This window comes from Clupea harengus, chromosome 8, assembly GCF_900700415.2.
Source record: "Clupea harengus chromosome 8, Ch_v2.0.2, whole genome shotgun sequence".
NCBI classification, from domain to species: Eukaryota; Metazoa; Chordata; class Actinopteri; order Clupeiformes; family Clupeidae; genus Clupea; species Clupea harengus.
In genome coordinates, this window is record NC_045159.1 from 5,617,709 (window position 1) to 5,637,202 (window position 19,494).

Here is a 19,494-nt window from a genome sequence, read left to right on the forward strand (position 1 = left end):
GAAATACCATATTTGTAAATGAACAACACATTCGTGTACCAAAACCAAATATGCAGTCTGGGTAACGCAAAGCATACTAAAGAGCGCGGCACGTATGGCTAATAGCTGTGTTTAATCAGTTCTCTACCACATTGTCAACATTTAAATAACGTTAGTTCTGTACTTCTGACAAACATAAACTCCAGACGGTACTTCTAACTGGCCACTAGAGGGGGCTGTCATACCGTGTCCTGCGTGGTGTTCAGCAGCAGAGAGCGGAGCTCCTCCAGTCTCCGGTTGATTCGGTCTCTTCGCTGCTTTTCAATAACCGGCTTTAGAACCTAGAAAACAAAAAACAATCACATTAATATTCAAATTACATCAGATAGATTTAGAACCCAAATCAAAGAACAACTAGGCAACTAGACTCGGCCTTCAAATAAAATTTTTTTTTTAAAGATACAAACAAATAATATAAATTTGATTTAGAACAACATAAAAATGGAAGATATTTCATTTCCCCATACTTTTACTGAAGAACTACAATCTCCCAATTTTAATTTAAAAGATTAGGTCGGGTATAGGCTATTTTTAAATAAACCCATCATATAGCACAATTCAAATCAATAACCATTGCTAGCTGTGGCAGCGTCTGTTCTTCTCATATTCGGCGTTAACGGCCATAGCAACATTAAACTCATTCATTAAACTCAACATTAAACATTAAACACATAGAGTGCCATAGCAACATTAAACTCAGTCAGTGATCTTCTAAATCCCCTCACGGAGCACACCCAGCTGGAAAACTTCCATTTAGAGAGCTAAACAACGTGCATATGCACTTTTGCTTACAGAGTAAAAACCTTTAAAAGGTCTCCTTTACCGAAGACATTACACCTGACCAATGCTATATGTCCCTTTAGGCTGGTCCCTCTCTTTTTCTCTCTCTCTCTCTCTCTCTCCCTCTCTCTCTCACACACACGCACACACACACACACACACACACACACACACGCAAACGAGATAAACGGACTACCTCAACAGGTAAGTTTAAAAGCTGCTGTATTAGAAAACTATCGTTTTTGTTGCCTAATCTAGTTGTCTGTCCGCTGATGAATGCGATGAGGGGTTTATAGCACAGAGATAACAGTAATCGCCACTTCAGTAACAGCTTTATGTGACAGACACATGAAAGATCACAGCATCCATTCATTCGTGGGAAAAGGGTGAATTTGCACAGAACCTTAACATTTCGCAGATTTCTATTTAATGTTAGCAGAAAACAAGTTTACACACTTTAAAGAAAATAAACCATACTTACTCTTCTTGATTTTCTATCGACTTTTGCGGTCCCCATGATAAACCAATTCTGTTATCCTTGATGTAGCCGTCGAAGATTAACCAAAGTGGCATAAAGCAGAATATTCGGATGGAGTGAACTCAGGTAGCGGTCCGGTGTCAAGTCTTCCACTACATCCAGTTTAAGAGTAACATTTCGGGGCCAAATCCTCCTGCATTTATACAGCCATCGTCTCATCACCTTCTGGCCTGTGGGGGCGTCACCATTCGCCGCTCATTGGCCGAGAAGGTGACAAACCCATTCACTCATTGGTCGAGAGAGGTGACCCCCGGTGAACTGCCGTTTGTTCAGGTTTACCGCCAGAACCCATTGGAACATCATCGCATTCACTGCACTGATAAGATAACGTAAAACTATAAACCCATTAGCTCAATGAGTAATGATAATGAATTAATGACTTCATTGCTCTTACACTACCTTGCCTTGCTAGCGCACCACGGAGTGTATCTTTAGGCACCTGGTTAATAAAAATGGCTTCCATATTTAGTTGATTCTAATCAAATAAAACATCAGTCAGTCAATTATGGTTGAATTCTACATAAAAACTCTAATGATGAATGATTAATGATCAATGCATGAATCAGCTCATGATTTTGGGTTGATATATTTTTTTTTCAAGCATTCATGACTTTCAACAACTTAATTCTTCTGTCCAAACTGCTTTAAACCGTAACCTTTCTAGATCCGCAGAATCAGAGACAATACCAGCTGACAGTGATATCTTTAGACCCAGAACTGAAATCAACGTGCAATAGTCATCATTCTCTAGATATTTTTCTTGTCAGGATAGTTTTGTATGTTCAATCAACAGATTGTTTTCTCTATAATCAAATTCACTTTTGTGCAACTAATTTGTGATCAAACACTGATGTCCTTGAATAAACTTAGACTACAGAAGGAGGACTATTTAAAACTATGTAAATATTTATGTTCCATCCTACAGGTTCCGTTCCGTAAAGCTTTATAAGACCCCCCCCCCACACACACACAGTCACACACACCCAACCCCCCCCCATCCCACACACACACACACTCTCTCCACATATACTCAGGTGTCTAAAACATAATTAGGTTATTAAGATCATCATCAGACATCATCACTTTTACCGCTCATGATAATCTGAACACTTGTGCAGCGACCCCACGGAATATATGCAATCACTGCAGAGTGTGTGTGGTGTGTGTGTGTGTGTGTGTGTGTGTGAGAGTGTGTGTGTGTGTATGTATGTATGTGTGTGTGTGTGTATGTGTGTGTGTGTGTGTGTGTGTGTGTGTGTGTGTGTGTGTGTGTGTGTGTAGGATCGGGGTCTGAGGTTCCCATGGGAAAACTTGAGCTGGTGTTCTGGAAGTGTTGGAATTCACTGCATAGCACCATTCCCTCAATGGCTCACACTTCACAAGTGTGTGTGTGTGTGTGTGTGTGTGTGTGTGTGTGTGTGTGTGTGTGTGTGTGTGTGTGAGACATCTGTTGATGAATACAAATGTGTCAAAAACTATCTTGGTTTTAATACACATAAGCTATGAAGATGTGAATAAGACACACACACACATGTAATACACACAAGCTATGAAGATGTGAATAAGACACACACACACACACACACACGTAATACACACTGGGAGAACTGGGCCGGTCAAGACCATGACCACAGCGGGCCTCGATCTGAGAGTCTGAGGTCTGAGACCTAGATGTATGAAGGGAAACAAAACTGTTAAGGGCCCGTTAGGTGCTGAGATGGATGAAGGGCCCGTTAGGTGCTGAGATGGATGAAGGGTGAAGGGCCCGTTAGGTGCTGAGATGGATGAAGGGTGAAGGGCCCGTTAGGTGCTGAGATGGATGAAGGGTGAAGGGCCCGTTAGGTGCTGAGATGGATGAAGGGTGAAGGGCCCGTTAGGTGCTGAGATGGATGAAGGGTCCGTTAGGTGCTGAGATGGATGAAGGGTCTGTTAGGTGCTGGACCCTGAAGGACTTCTCCTCTGACTTTTGACCCGAGAGCAGGGAGAGGGTAGCGGGTTGAAAGGTCACTGGAGGCTTTCTCATGATGTGGGTGATCACTGCACTGCCAATCGGGGGAACACACCAGCTGGTGTGTGTGTGTGTGTGTGTGCGTGTGTGGGAGACAGTCTGTGTGTGTGTGTACAATAGCACCAGCACACTTCACACCCAGGTGCTATCTTCTGCCTCAACACCTTCGAACACACACACACACCCCCACACACACACACACACACACACACACTCACACACACACACTCACACACATATGCACAATGTGCAACATGTGAGCCATCAACTGTAATGGTGTTACCCTGTCAGTATCCACACATCCTAAACAAGGTTCCCACACAACACTTCCTCACACACTTCCTCACATAATCCAGTTAGACAAGAGGGAGAACAGGAGAGAGGGATAGAGAGAGAGAGAACAGGAGAGAGAGAGAGAGGGAGGGAGAACAGGAGAGAGAGAGAGGGAGGGAGAACAGGAGAGACAGAGAGGGAGAGAGGGAGAGAGGGAGAGAGGGAGAACAGGAGAGAGGGATAGAGAGAGAGAGAACAGGAGAGAGAGAGAGAGAGAGAGGGAGGGAGAACAGGAGAGAGAGAGAGGGAGAGAGGGAGAACAGGAGAGAGGGATAGAGAGAGAGAGAACAGGAGAGAGAGAGAGAGAGAGAGGAAGGAGAACAGGAGAGAGAGAGAGGGAGAACAGGAGAGAGGGATAGAGAGAGAGAGAGAGAGGGAGGGAGAACAGGAGAGAGAGAGAGGGAGAGAGGGAGAGGGAGAGAGGGAGAACAGGAGAGAGGGATAGAGAGAGAGAGAGAGAGGGAGGGAGAACAGGAGAGAGAGCGAGAAAGAGAGAGAGGGAGAGAGGGAGAACAGGAGATAGGGAGAGAGGGATGGAAAGAGAGAGGGGGAGAGAGGAAGAACAGGAGAGAGAGAGAGAGAGAGAGAGAGAGAGAGGGAGAATAGCGGAGAGGGAGAATTGGGAACAGAGCCGAGCAGAGAAAGACTGCGATTATGAGCCTATGACACGTATCACGTATTACTGCAGGGAAAATACACTTTTAGGAAACTCCACTCACACACACACACACACACTCACACACAGGGCCGGCTCTAGCCCTTTGGTTGCCCTAGGCGAGATTGAGTTTTGCGCCCCCCACACACAATACTTAACATCACTTAACTTTGCATAGCAGTTTTTTCACCCACTTATAATTATACTATTCTACATTGCAGTTCAACAATAAATGTTGCATGGACAACAAACACCAGAATAGTTTCAGAACATTTTCTTTTTTATTAGTTTAAATAATTTATTACACACTCAAAGTTAGGATTAAGTTAACTCCATAAACTGTGCAAAACACTCTTAAGCACCTGTAAGGACATTTAAGCAAATTATGACCCTCTATACCCTAACTATACCCTCTACAAACAAAAGTGCTTTTATGGATACTGTACGTACCTCTACAAAATATCTCAAATACCTCACTACAATTCTTCCAGTCATTTAGGCCACTCCTAATGAGGTGGTCATTTTTCTGTGAAAAGAGCTTGCAGCAGAAGCAATACAGAGTATTGTTTTTCCTTGAATATACAAGCCAGCTTCTCTTGATTTTCTCCCCATTTACTAATTTCCTGTAGAAGTGGTTGTGGTGGCAGCTTCTCCCATCATCTCTTTTTGGAAATGTAAAGTCTGGACTGGTCTGGTATGGTCCTCTGCAAACTAACTCTATCCTTACCGGATCACAGCTGGCCAGTCAGCAGGATCTATAGGTTCTCCCTGGATAGCAGGAATTGCGGAGGGTGAGGTGTCTGCAGGCGGCAGTGTAGTTTCACTGGTGCCCAGAGTGCTTGATGTGGTCCTGGATGTCCCTTCACCTTCACCTGTATTCAAGCATATTGTATAGCCAGACAAGCAGTGTTTAATATAATAAGTGAAATGATCATGAATGTGGTTGAACTTCTTTAAGAAAACAAGCTATTGTATTTAATACATGCTAACATGTTTCTATTGTACTTTAAAGTATGGATGTGGCTTGAATAAATACTATTAAATAGACTCACCTGATGCAGGCTGTGTGTTCCTGGCCTGTGTGTTACTGGCCCCTTGAGTACTACTGGATGTCCATTCTCCTGCAGCTGTATTTAAACACAGAGTTCATCCATGCTGTTCGTTACACAGTTGCATTTGGTCATTTCTATCATCCTACCACATAGTTGCATTGTACAAATACATTTTATCTGACCATGTAACTTGTAGTAGATATATTACAATTACTGCCACAAGGCTAAATAATACTAGGCTACTGATTACAATTAGTAGTATTAATGTGATGTGATTATTAAAGTAATAATTGCTAATAATAATAACAATAACAAAAACCGCAACAGTAGTACTAGTTGTGTGGGCTACTTACAAAGTTCAGAGGGAGGCGAATCAGGCGTCCTTTCTACAGCGGCCTCTGCAAAAATTGCCTGAGTGCATCTGGCCAATTTAAAACAAAAATAAACAAAATGTTTAGTATATTCCTGGGGAGGAACTGTACAGAAGGGTGAACACCACCACTATCCCCAAAATGGTTACTGTGTGTGCACCTGCTAGTTGTGAACAGTCACTAAACAGAACTTATGCCATTTATAATTAATGTAGACAGCAACTGTACTTTTCATAACTAGCATACGTTATCCAGATACTGGTCTTTTGACATTTACATCCATGTAGGTTATCAGTGAAGTTACGTTTGCTAGTAATAGCCTACGTAGCAAATTAGCAAAGTAACAGTCGCTAGCTAGCTATAGCTAGCCTAAGTGACAGCAATGAAACGTCCAATATTAGGTGATGCACAATACTACATGTATTTCGTTTGACACCTTAATGGCTGAGATGAGAAGACTTACCTCTATACTTGGCTTTCTTTTCCTCTTCTTCCTTTCTTCGTTTTCGTCCCTGTGCTCCAGATGGTATTGACCGCTTCATTTGTGCGAATGTCACGTAGCTGGCACGCTCACGGCTCACCCCACCCTGGCAATGTGCAGGAGCCCTCACATAACTAACGTAACGTAACTTAACGCAACCGCCCCCCCTATCGACAATAACCATCAATTCAATCTAAAAATCAGGTTGAAGTAAACGTAGGGCTGAAGGGGCGCCCTCGGATGATCATGATTAATAAACATGTTTTTATTTGCTTGTTATTCTAACTATGATTAATGGGAAGTAGGTCCAAGGGCGACGCTAGAGGGCGCCCCCAACCCATTTGTCGCCCTAGGCAGTCGCCTAGTTCGCCTATAGCAATCGCCGGCCCTGCTCACACACACACACCCACACACACACACACACACATATGCACGTATCACGTATTACTGTAGGGAAAATACCCTTTTAGGAAACTCAGAGATGAGTAGATTTGTGAAGAACTCCACGTGAACCACTGAACTCTGAACTCTGGTCCTTCCCCTCTCCGTTCACCTGATGAGTCCTGACACTCAAAGGTAGCAGACCTGTTGGCCAACTTTCCCATGAGAACACTTTGAGTTGAGTGTGTGTGTGTGTGTGTGTAGTACAAGACCCCAATTGGTGTGTGTTTGTGTGTCAAAAACTACCAGCACACTTCACACCCATACACTAACTTCTGCCTTGACACCTTAAATACACTAGCACATGTGAGTACACATTCACATAGCCACACTCCTCACTGCCCCCCCCCCCCCCCCCCACACACACACAGTCACACACACCCAACCCCCACCCACACACACACACCCACACACCCACACACACGCACACACACACACACACACACACACACAGAGTGACACACTAAGACACACTGATTATAAGTTGTCATGTAGTTCATCTCTAGTCACTTGGTTGGATAGTTCAAACGGCACACGTCCAGAGGGCCATGCTACACCGCTAGAGCACGCCTAGCTGCTAACACACTCCTTAACACACAGGCTACACCGCTAGAGCACGTCTAGCTGCTAACACAGCCCTTAACACACACACATGCTACACCGCTAGAGCACGCCTAGCTGCTAACACACTCCTTAACACACATGCTAGAACATGCCTAGCTGCTAACACACTCCTTAACACACATGCTAGAGCACGCCTAGCTGCTAACACACTCCTTAACACACATGCTAGAGCACGCCTAGCTGCTAACACACTCCTAACACACACCTCACACACACTAGCATCCTTAACACACACCTCACACACACTAGCATCCTTAACACACACCACACATACATTAGCATCCTTAAGACACACTACACACACACTAGCATCCTTAACACACACCACACACACATTAGAATCCTTAACACACACCTCACACACATTAGAATCCTTAACACACACCACACACACATTAGAATCCTTAACATACACACCACACACACACTAGCATCCTTAACACACACCACACACACATTAGAATCCTTAACATACACCTCACACACATTAGAATCCTTAACACACACCTCACACACATTAGAATCCTTAAGACACACCTCACACACATTTGAATCCTTAACACACACCACACACACATTAGAATCCTTAGACACACCACACACACACTAGCATCCTTAACACACACCACACACACATTAGAATCCTTAACACAAACCACACACACACATAAGAATCATTAAGACACACCACACACACATTACAATCCTTATCACTCACCACACACACATTACAATCCTTAACACACACACCACACACACTAGAATCCTTAAGACACACCACACACACACATTACAATCCTTAAGACACACTACACACACTATACACTCACAGTATATCAGATATCAGCTGTAAGCCTGTCAGCCTGAATTTGTTCTCAGACTGTATCTGCCTTTCTGCCACAGAGACGAGGGACACCAGCGAGACCATAGAGTATAGCTGGGCACTAGGCTGTTCATTTCAGTTCTATTTTATTGATGGAGCTCTAGGCTGTTCATTTCAGTTCTATTTTATTTATCTACAACCCCAAATCAGTAAAATCTGGGACGTTATGTTAAATTAAAACTGAAAACAGTGATTTGTAAATTATCTTTGACCTGTATTACATTAAAACAATACAACAGCAAATTATTGGATGTTTTACCTCATGAATTTGATTGTTTTTTCAAAATAAACAGTTCATTCAATTTCGATTCTTGCAACATATTTAAAAAAATGTTGGGACAGTAAAGCATTTATCACTTTGTAATGTTGCCATTCCTTTCCACAACACTTAAAAGACCTTTAGGGACTGAAGACACCAAGTGAGGAAGCGTTTCAGGTGGAACTTTGTCCCATTCTTCCTGCAAACAAGTCTTAAGGTGTGCAACGGCACGGGGTCTTCGTTCCACACATAATCTATTGGGGACAAGTCAGGACTGCAGGCAGGCCAGTCCAGCACCCGCACACCCTTCTTCCTCAGCCATGTCTTTGAAATGTGTGCAGAATGTGGTTTTGCATTGTCTTGTTGAAATATGCATGGGCTTCCCTGGAAATGATGTCGTCTTGAAGGCAGCATATGTTGCTCCAAAACCTCAATGTACTTTTCGCATTAATGGTGCCATCACAGAAGTGTAAATTACTTTTCCCAAGAACACTGACACAACCCCATACCATGACAGACCAAGGGCACTGACACAACCCTATACCATGACAGACCCTGGTAACAGTCTGGATGGTCCTTTTCTTCTTTGGTCCGGAGCACACGGCGTCCATTTCTTCCAAAAAAGACCTGAAATACTGATTTGTCTGACCACAATACACATTTCCACTGTGTGAGGGTCCATCCCAGATGCCTCAGAGCCCAGAGAAGTCGACAGCGCTTCTGGACACGGTTAACATAAGGCTTCCTTTTAGCACAGTAAAGTTTTATGATAACAATGACCTGTTGACATCACTTGTTCCAAATCGCATCATTATTTAATTATTCTACCTCATTACTAGCCCTAAATTGCCCCCGTCCCAACCCCGTCATACCACTTATATCTTATGTCATACTGTATTATCCTATTTATCTATATTTATATTACCATTATGCACATACAGTACTCTGCACTCTTCTGCTTTGCACTTCTGGTTAGATGCTAACTGCATTTCGTTGCCTCAGTACTTGTACACTGTGCAATGACAATAAAGTTGAATCTAATCTAATCTAATTCATACTGTCTGCAATGAAATACAAGTCAAGGTACATTTATAAATCACTGCTTTCTTTTTTTATTTGCATTTTCCATACCGTCCCAACTTTTTCTGAGGTGGGGTTCGTACTAGGCTGTTCATACCGCTTTAGTCTAAACTTCACATCTCTCTTGCTTTCTCTCTATTCCGTTCTCGCTTGCTCTCAGACACACAGAACTTTCCCATGGGAAAGAGCCGGCAGACACATTTCAAATGTGAGAACACACACACGTATACACTCTCACACACGTGCAGGTATCATTCTGTGGGAACAAAAGTGCCTGAATGAGGGTGTGTGTGTGAGAAAGACAGAGTGAGTAAGTGTGTGTGTGCGAGAGGAATGTGTTTGTTTAGTGTGCTTTCTCTCATATACAACCACACACACAACCATTTACAGATGCAACCATTTACACACACTCCAATTGATACACATAGCCACAGAGCACAGGTCTACTCTAAAACTATATCGGTTCACTATAATTGCAGAGAAAACAGTATTACATACCTCAGATAGTCTTTTATGTGTGAGAGAGTGCAAGACAGAGGTGTTTGAGAGGGGGTTACTTCAAAAGCCAAATTGCTAATTGCCACTCTGACGCTCCCCGTGCACGAAATGGCACGCGCTGGAGCAGTTGGAGTGCGCCAAATGTGTCATCAGTGCTAACGTGGGAAACACAGAGGAACACACACACACACACACACGGAACGGTCTCAGCTCTCTTGCCGTCTCCGCAGTACCCGCCTCTATGTCTCTGAAAAACACGCGTGTTTCACAAACGTCTTTTAACCCAAATGCACAGGATATTTACTTTTTACTCGACTGAATATGTCGACACTTCGAGCATGCAGGGATTTGAACAAAAGATCTAACTAGCTCTAGTTTCTCTATCTCTACATTCGTGTCGGAGCCTCCAACTACCTACACTGGAATTTATAACGTTGTCCGATTGAGACGTTTAAACCAGTTAAGAAACCATGCCTACAGATGTCAGCTAATGGCACATAGAAGTCTTTGATTCGTAGGATCAAAAGATTGTTCACACCTTTAGGTGTTCTGACGTTCCTCCTTTGAAGCGGGCGACTGGTTAAATTGATGGCTCTGTAAAGTTAGGTGTCTCACATTAGAACGGTTGTTCGCACGGGTCGGAGAAAGCTTCCCATGAGGGGCTCAGCTTTTGAAGTCCCGCCACCAAGCACGCGCCGCCAGCAACCGGTTGCTGGAGAATTCTCACCTCGTTTCAAAGAAAGTGGCAACACGCGCCCGCAACATTTTTTACATGACAAGTGTGTGCGCGCGCGCGCTGGGTCTAACGTTCCCATTATGTGCGAGCGGCAAAAAGGACGCTGGGTACCAAGGTCACGCGCCAGCCAACCGTCTTTTTGATGCACAGATTGTCGCGTGGCATGCATACAAGCACCCATTGGTATTAAGATTTGGTTCATTTTTTATGTTTGATAGATAAAGAAAGAGAGACAGACAGACAGACAGATCATCTATGAAAACAAACAAGCAACACATCCATTGGTTTTCTATGTATTTATTTTGCCGTTATCAAAATATACAAAATAATTTCTATTTTCTTTGAAAAACAACTGACAAAAATCAACAATAAATAGTCAAATGTGCAAAATACGTCTGTATAATAAATTATCTAAAAAAATAAAGCCAACACTGTTATCCAGCTAACAGGCTGAAGTATCATTAATGTTTCTGTGTAAGGCAGTCTGCTTGGGGCAGTCAAATCAGAAACCCTTTGGCTGTGGGCTGAACCTTTAAAAACTTGCAGCCTTTTTCCCAACGATGTGCAAAATGCTGTCATAATATTTGTAAACAAATGTCCTATAAGTCATCAAATTCAGAACATATATATACATGCAATGTGAATTATACATATATTTACACACATAATTTGGTCCACTTTATGACTTGCCAAGTTAGCATGCCATGGAATGTATAGATCAAATCTGAGCATCACGTCTCACTCTCTTCCATATGTCCATCAGTTAGAGAAGAGTGGTTGCCAAGCTGCAGGCATGATTGACAGCTCAAGGCCAGGGCCTCCACATGGGCTGGGTTGGTGGCGGGGGTTGCCGGGGGTGACAGCCTCCCTCTCCAATGTGTGTTGAGCCTGCCGTGATGGGGCTGGAGGCTTGTGCAGAGTGCTGGACATGAGAGTCTGTTGGAAGCTGACGTCCGCAAGAGGGGGAAGAAAGAGGCCCAAGAGAACTTCTGCTGATGCTGGCGTTGACGTCGGCGTAGATGTGCCCACTAATGTCAGCTTTCTGAGGCGGGATCTGGCAGGCTGACCTGTGACCCCACACCACAGCTTTCAAAGCGGATGAGCTTTGTTGCTTGGAGACGGTGGGGGGACAGAGGGGAACTTGGACGTCAGATTTCAGATGATGATGATGATGGCGACCGACAGCAACCATGTCCAGTCTTGATGACAGCATCAGCTTCTGATTTGTAGCCAGTCCTGTTGTCTCAAGGAATTCGGATGCTCTTTGCAGGCAGGTGGAGAAGCCATTTTGGAGGTTGTCCTGGTGACCACTGTTGTCATGGGTACTGCTGTTCCTCAGAAAAGTAACAGTGTGTTCCAGAATCTCTGTTTTCTCTGCTCTTTTCTAGAGAGAGAGAGAGAGAGGGATAGAGAGAGAAAGGATGTTTAATTTAAAGTTTCTGTACAATTTGTGTTGTTACTTTGGCACATACCGATTTCAGAATGAGTTTTGACAAATAACGAGGTGTCAGTCTTCCTACCTGGTTCTCACGGTCCTGCATCAGCGTCTTACGGAGTGTGTCTAGGCAAAGATTGATCCTTTCCCGCCTTCTCCTCTCCACTTGGGGCTTCAGGAGCTGAAGGGGAAACGAAACAATTGGGGTCCAGATTTAAAGCAGTGACCAACAACAACTATTAGATCGAGTGAGTAAACCACAGGCTTTCTAATGCAGCTACCACAACCGCAAATAGTTCGGCAGTTAACCAGTTCATTGTTTTTACAGAATGCAGCCTGTTACGATCAGGTTTTTCGAACGGCATAAGAACGAATAGTTTTAGCAAATCTTATCAATCATAGAAGACTAACATTATCAAATTAAACAATATAGGTAAACATTTTCCACTGTACGTTCAAAACACTTTGAAAGTGGGCCCGGCCTTACCTTGCGGTCTAGTTTGACATGTCGGACGGTTAACTGCAGCCTCATGTTTGCCGCCATTGGTCTGGTAATCCTCAAATCCAATGAAAACCAAATCGATGAAGAAAAACTTCAAAATTCAGGTAAATAAAGGTCTAGCCGCTAACATGGACCGTCGCGCAAACCTATGTGTCCTCAGTGGTTTTAAGCAGTTCTGACTTGCCCCCGACTCTACAGGCTATATAAACCAACACTCACAGACCACGCCCCTACTACTGGCCAATCGCGTGACCTTCTGCGGCCCTGTGATCGGGACAAGTGTGTGAAGCGCGTGAAGCCTGTCTGTCCAAGTAGAGGTACGAGAAGGGGTGGGTTAAGGAGAAATAATGAATAATCGGGCATTGAAAATAACCACCAAATAAATAAACAGATTACATGACTATTACAAACAGAGGCTATATTTCACATGGGAACAACGTTGATCCAATGAGCAGTGAATCCTTAAAGTTCAGAATGACAGCAGGGCTAGAGAGATTACAACCTGTTGGAAATTATTCTTTATCTAAATGATACATTATGGATACTTCAAGTAGCCTACAAAGACAGGGAATATTTATGAAAACACACAATGGCTTGAGTTTGTTTAACGTCTTATAATGATAAAAACTAGCCTACATTCTTCATGGGCATGCCAATCTCATGGCCTTCTGACACGCGTCGCCCTCTATGCAAATCAAAGGTGCGTGATGGCACGCGATCGCACCTCAGACTTCCGTGGGCACGTGCGTGTGTATTAACTACAAAGCGGCACATTCTTGCGAACCCTGCGGTGCACAACAGGAGCACGCGCATGCAATGCCTTTAGCTTCTCTCATGGTGAGAACCCCCACTCCACCGGTTCTTAAATCACAAACTAAATCCGACCACGAAGCACACTTTCTCCTGACACTCAGACATCAAAGTCCAAAGTCGGGTATGCAAAACCACGAGCCCATTCCTGTTTTGCGCAAAGCTTACAATTAAACAATTACAACAAACGAACACGAACAACAGCGGAGCAAAGAGCGTAAAGGGCGCGTGGTGCTGCATATTGTTTTTTAAACCAGCAAAATGCAAACAGTGCAGAATATACATGTAACATGTTATGATTGGTCAGATAATACATGTAGCATGTTATGATTGGTCAGAATATATATATGTAACATGTTATGGTTAGTTGGTTCATACAAAAAAAAAACATCAAACGGATATGTAAGCCTCTGTGCCATTTAGGCTGTTTTGGTGACGTGGTTTTGAAAGGAGGCACTTATTCATCCTTTGGATATGGTTCCGTGGCTTGGTTTGTGTTCAGCGTGTAACTTATCATTTTGAGACAATGTGACATTACTTCAGGTAAAGCGTTGCAGATTTGTGTGGTTAAGGTTTATATGCAAAAGTTGTGTTTTTTAACGCATCTGTTAAGGATCTCGCACAGCGAAGGATGAGCTGGTCAGGCTAAAATACATATTTGACAGAGGAGGTCAAATAAAAGCGGTCAGATAAACGTTTCCCTTTCTGAGAGTAGGCTAAATCTATCTAAAGTTCCCGTGGGAACAGCCCGAGACATTTAAAATGTGCGAACACACACACGTCCACACACACACGCTTCAGCTCACAATTATACGCCAATTCACTGGTGCACGTCCACACGTTCTATGGGAACTGGAGCTTAGGTGCGTGCGTGAGCGAGGTTTGGTGTCCGTGTTGGTGTCAGCACATCCGTTTTGCAATCACCTCGGAAATGTGTTCATGCGTCCGCGTGCAGGTGTGGTTCACCAGCTGCCATGCAGTCACTCACACCAACCGCTCTGCTGTCATCACAAAGTTGAGAACAAACTGTTTGAATGCTTGCGGGGGGGGGGGGGGGGGGGCACGAGATATAGTCGTACTCTATTGGTGGTAGAAATGGACAGGATTGTCGTAAACGCGCAAAATGTGTCTCGTGGTGGCACTGCCATGAGAATGAAGAGAGGGATGTTTTCTCTGCTTCACACACACGTAGACACCTCCAAGCAGCACATACGTCCGTGTTGAGACACCAACGGAGTTCACGTGAATGCATGGCTCATCTCCTTCATTAGAGCGGCGTCCCAATAGTTTTTTTTCGGAAAATGACAGTTCGTTCTTAATACCGATGAAAAAATGTGTGCTTTAAATAAATGGACGTGAATAGAAACACAACATCGCCTCACACCTCATAAGTTTTTATCCTCCTCCTTAAATATCCTTTCAGAAAACGGACATCATACTTTTTTCAGTTATGTATTTAAACTTAAAATACTTAGAGTTCGGAGTTGAGTCAAGAATAACAACAACGACCAGTCTAACATACAATTCGCAAGCCATTACGGTGTAACCATGTTTGTGAAGAATATTTAGACATTATGTTAGTTTATGCGGCAATTTGCAGTGAGTTAATGAACGGCTGTAATCAGTGAGTTACGCTTGCCCAGGTCAGATATCTTTGCCGTTTTGCATTAAACAGTGAATTTCACAGGTAGGGAAGGATTTATTTCCCCATGATTAAATACGTTTAGGCTACATGGGTTCATGTGTCATATGCTAGCCTACGTCACATTACGTATCTAACCTTAACTTAAAAAAGACAAAACCCACCTTGCATAAAGACAATGCATGTCGGCTAAATAAACAGCAGGCGAACGTCTGTGATATATCAAAAGTAAGTCCAGGCCAGCTGTCATGACTCCTGACTCGTTCAGTGTCTTTCCAATTGTCTCTCGAGGAAGACGACCAGTTTGGCGGTTAGTTGTTAAAATCCTCACCTTTTGTTTAACGAGGAGCCGTGTGGCGTACCTCACGCGGGGCTTTTCTTCTGATGTCTCCGGCCGGCGCGTGCCGCCTCCTGTTGGCGGCACACGTTCTCTGTCTATTTTAGATCACCGAAAAGCCGACTTGCTCTGAATGACGGAGAACTTGCATTCACAGATTTTAAATGCATTTTGAAAGAAAGAATTGATCAGATAAATGGGCCTACTGAAGCAAATGTGTTTCTTGGTTTTCTGGTTTTATATGTTTTATCTTACAATGAAAGATTGACACTCCTGGCCCCTGTTGCTTCAAACTCCCTCTAAACTCTCTCCTTATCCATTTCAAAGTCTTTATGAATACGTATTAGAGCCAATCCAGTTAAAGTTGTTATGAATACTCATGAAATCATACTGCCCTTCAGGGATTATTTCAATTTACTTTCACGTAATTACATTTCGCTTCTGTCAATTTCAGCTTCAAATTCACTACCGCCTTCAATATGCTGCAAGTCAAAACAAAACTGGCAGCCCGCCCGCCCTCTACGCTAGACAGACAGAGTGCGGAGTTTGCGTCCAGCTGAGCCAGGTGTCACTTCACGCGCACTAAATGGCTAACACGCGCCCGTTAGATTGACATGATAACAGTGTGTGTGCCCTGAGCAACGCGACATTCCTGAATGAACCAACTAACTACAAGATAGTTGAAGACGGATAGTGGAATAAAACAATATTTTCAGACAATGCATTTCTTTTCTTTAATATAAAAATATAGACAAAATATCATTATTATCATGGACTTTTAAAGTGACAGAATTGAAATAAATAAATAAATAAATGTGCACGAAAATAGACATGAGAATTGAAATAATAAAACTGGCACTTAGAAGAATGCAAAAGCAACAGTGTGAAGGCAGAGTTACACTCTCAGAGAAAAAAAACGGTTCTCCATATCAAAAGAGTCTTAAGAGTTCTGTTTAGAACACGTCCTAGATTCTACAGTAATTTAGTTCTGTTCAGAACACGTCCTAGGTTCTACAGCAATTTAGTTCTGTTCAGAACAAGTCCTAGGTTTTACAGTAATTTAGTTCTGTTTAGAACACGTCCTAAGTTCTACAGTCATTTCGTTTTACAGCAGTTTCAGCTGTGGTGAACAGAATACTTCTCTGAATAACAGTTCTTTAGGATTGCACAGAACCCACAGCGATCTAAGAATTTAGAAACTGATGCCATAACCCAATAATGTACATACATTACAACCATGATGTCAGAATCAGAATCAGGATTGAATTTATTGCCAAGTAGGTTTACACCTACCTGCAATTTGCTCTGGTGTATAGGTGCATACAGTGAACATAAAACATACAAATACAATAAGTACTACACATAACATAAAACTTAAAAACACAATAAGTACTACACATAAGAAAAGTACTACGCATAAGAACAAAAAAACACAATATATAAGATACAAAATATATAAAAAAGTAAAGTGGAAAGTAAAATGCAAAACAGGAGTGCAATGTGAATCTGCAATGTAATGTGTGTTAATGTAACACAGACTTGAGGTGTGGGGGAGGGATAAGAGTCCAAGTCAGGTGGGGGTCCCGGGCCTTGTTAATAAGGCCAACTGCAGCCGGGAAGAAGCTGGTTTTGTGGCGTGAGGTTTTGGTCCTGATGGACCGCAGCCTCCTGCCGGAGGGAAGTACCTCGAAGAGTTTGTGACCCGGGTGGGAGGGATCGGCCACAATCTTACCTACCCGCCTCAGGGTCCTAGAGGCGAACAGGTCCTGTAGAAATGGTAGATTGCAGCCAATCACCTTCTCAGCAGAAAGGATGATACGCTGCAGTCTGCCTTTGTCTTTGGCAGTGGCAGCAGCGTACCAGATGGTGATGGAGGAGGTGAGGATGGACTCGATGATGCAGGTGTAGAAGTGCACCATCATTGTCTTTGGCAGGATGAACTTCTTCAGCTGCCGCAGGAAGTACATCCTCTGTTGAGCTCTTTTGGTGATGGAGCTGATGTACCTCACATCACTCTTCCATAGGTCCATCAGTTAGAGAAGAGTGGTTGCCAAGCTGTAGGCTTGATTGACAGCTCAAGGCCAGGGCCTCCACATGGGCTGGGTTGGTGGCGGGGGTTGCCGGGGGTGACAGCCTCCCTCTCCAATGTGTGTTGAGCCTGCTGTGATGGGGCTGGAGGCTTGTGCAGGGCGCTGGACATGAGCGTCTTTTGGAAGCTGACGTCTGCAGGGGGGGGGGGGGGGGGGGGGGAAGAGAGAGGCCCAGGAGAACTTCTGCTGATGCTGGCATTGAAGAAGCCATTGTGGAGGTTGTCCTGGTGACCATTGGTGACCATGTAACAGTGTGTTCCAGAGTCTCTGTCCCTCTAGAAAAGAACAGGGAAAACAGAGAGAGAGAGAGAGAGAAAAGATGTTTACTTTAAAGTTTCTCTAAATTTTTAGTTGTTACTTAGTTGGCACATACCGATTTCAAAATGAGTTTGACAAATAACGAGGTGTCAGTCTTCATACCTGGTTCTCACGGTCCTGCATCAGCGTCTTACGGAGTGTGTCTAGGCAAAGATTTATCCTTTGCCGCCTTCTCCTCTCAACTTGGTGTTCAGGAGCTGAAGGTCAAAGAATTAAAGATTTATTATTACTAGTATTATTAATATTATTATTTGTGAATGGATATATATTCACACATACTGTATAACAGTGCTTTCCGTTGGGGAATACAACTTTAACTATTTAGTGACAGTAAAGCTCGTAGACATGTAAAGTTCATGTTACATACAGTCGGCTATTTAATCACAAAATGAAAAGAAAGTCGAATCTTACCGTGCGGTCTAGTTTCATGTGTTGTCGGTTGAACCGGTGCTGCAAGGTTGTATGCATAATTATTGAAGTTTATCCCGGAATGAAGAGAATACAAATCCAAACAGTCAAAAATGTAGAGAAGTTTCAATGTGTCACAATTCTTGATATCTTTGCAACCCACCTTTAAGATCGGTGAGGTGAGTCTGGCATGCGACAGCCATTATTTAAACTCAGGGCTCAGTGGACACGCCCCGGAGTTGCATCTGGCCAATGACAGGGCGTCCTACTGGGGTGCGGGGGAGGGACGTATAGCTCCCATTGTCCAATAACGCAAAGATTCTGAGCAACTCAGAAACATTAAATGAAATTCATACCCACTTTCCAGTTGAATGTAAAATTACTGGTTATTTGACATTTCACTGTTAATCAAAATGCTTAGTTAAGGTGAGACTGTCTGTGGTAAAATATTCAAAATGTTGTTTGAAGAGCAGCAGGTTGATGAAATGGTGCTTTTCATTGTTTGTCTGAAATGCAGTGCAGTTTAGTTTACCCCAGCATAGCCTACCCCTCAAAAGCAAACGACAGCGACTCTCCGAGTCCGCCAAAGCACACGTTCACACCTCACTCCCTGGGGCACGTGTGCATGTGTGTGGAGGGGTTGTTGTAGGCTACTTCATTGCGGCTACGTCGCCCTGTCCCGCTGCGCACACGAGCGCACTTCCCCCCACCCTCTGCGATGGAGAGACATACGCACGCGTCTACGGAAGTTAGAGGTGTGAGCGTGTGCCGCGTGAGATCCCTTTGAAGTTCGCAATTTAAAAGTCTGCGGTCATTTCCATTTCGCCCTTTGTCCCTTCCTGGCAGACTAGTAGGCTATCTACCAGGATAGATGCTTAGATAATGTGATGCTTTAACTCAAACCGAATGAGTAAGTTAACGGATTCAAAGTTGCTGGCAGCATTTTAAAAGTTAATTGCACACAGATGTCGTTTGATTGAAAACCTCCCTTGCATTTTCTCGTGCAATATAGAAGAGAAAGCGCGCGATGGCATTGTGAAACCTAGTGTGTCATAGTTTCATCCACCGACACCGATTAGTCTGCATCTTACACCTCCACGTGTGAGTAGCGGAGTGGCTCCCACGACGGCCTGAGAAAGTTGCTCCGGTGTGAAACTTGGCCAAATCTACCCCG

The 19,494-nt window shown here is 43.6% G+C and overlaps 1 protein-coding gene across 1 annotated transcript; it reads right to left on the reverse strand.

The window, feature by feature from the left end:
* Positions 1-11,059: 11,059 nt before the first annotated feature.
* On the reverse strand, positions 11,060-12,875 carry LOC105904398 (transcription factor HES-7.1-B-like). The gene is made up of 3 exons (XM_012832277.3): positions 12,701-12,875; positions 12,299-12,394; positions 11,060-12,162 (listed from the first exon to the last, which is right to left on the reverse strand). The coding sequence occupies exons 1-3, from the start codon at positions 12,755-12,757 to the stop codon at positions 11,584-11,586; spliced, it is 732 nt and encodes a 243-aa protein (XP_012687731.2). The 5' UTR covers positions 12,758-12,875; the 3' UTR covers positions 11,060-11,583.
* Between the last annotated feature and the right edge of the window lie 6,619 nt (positions 12,876-19,494).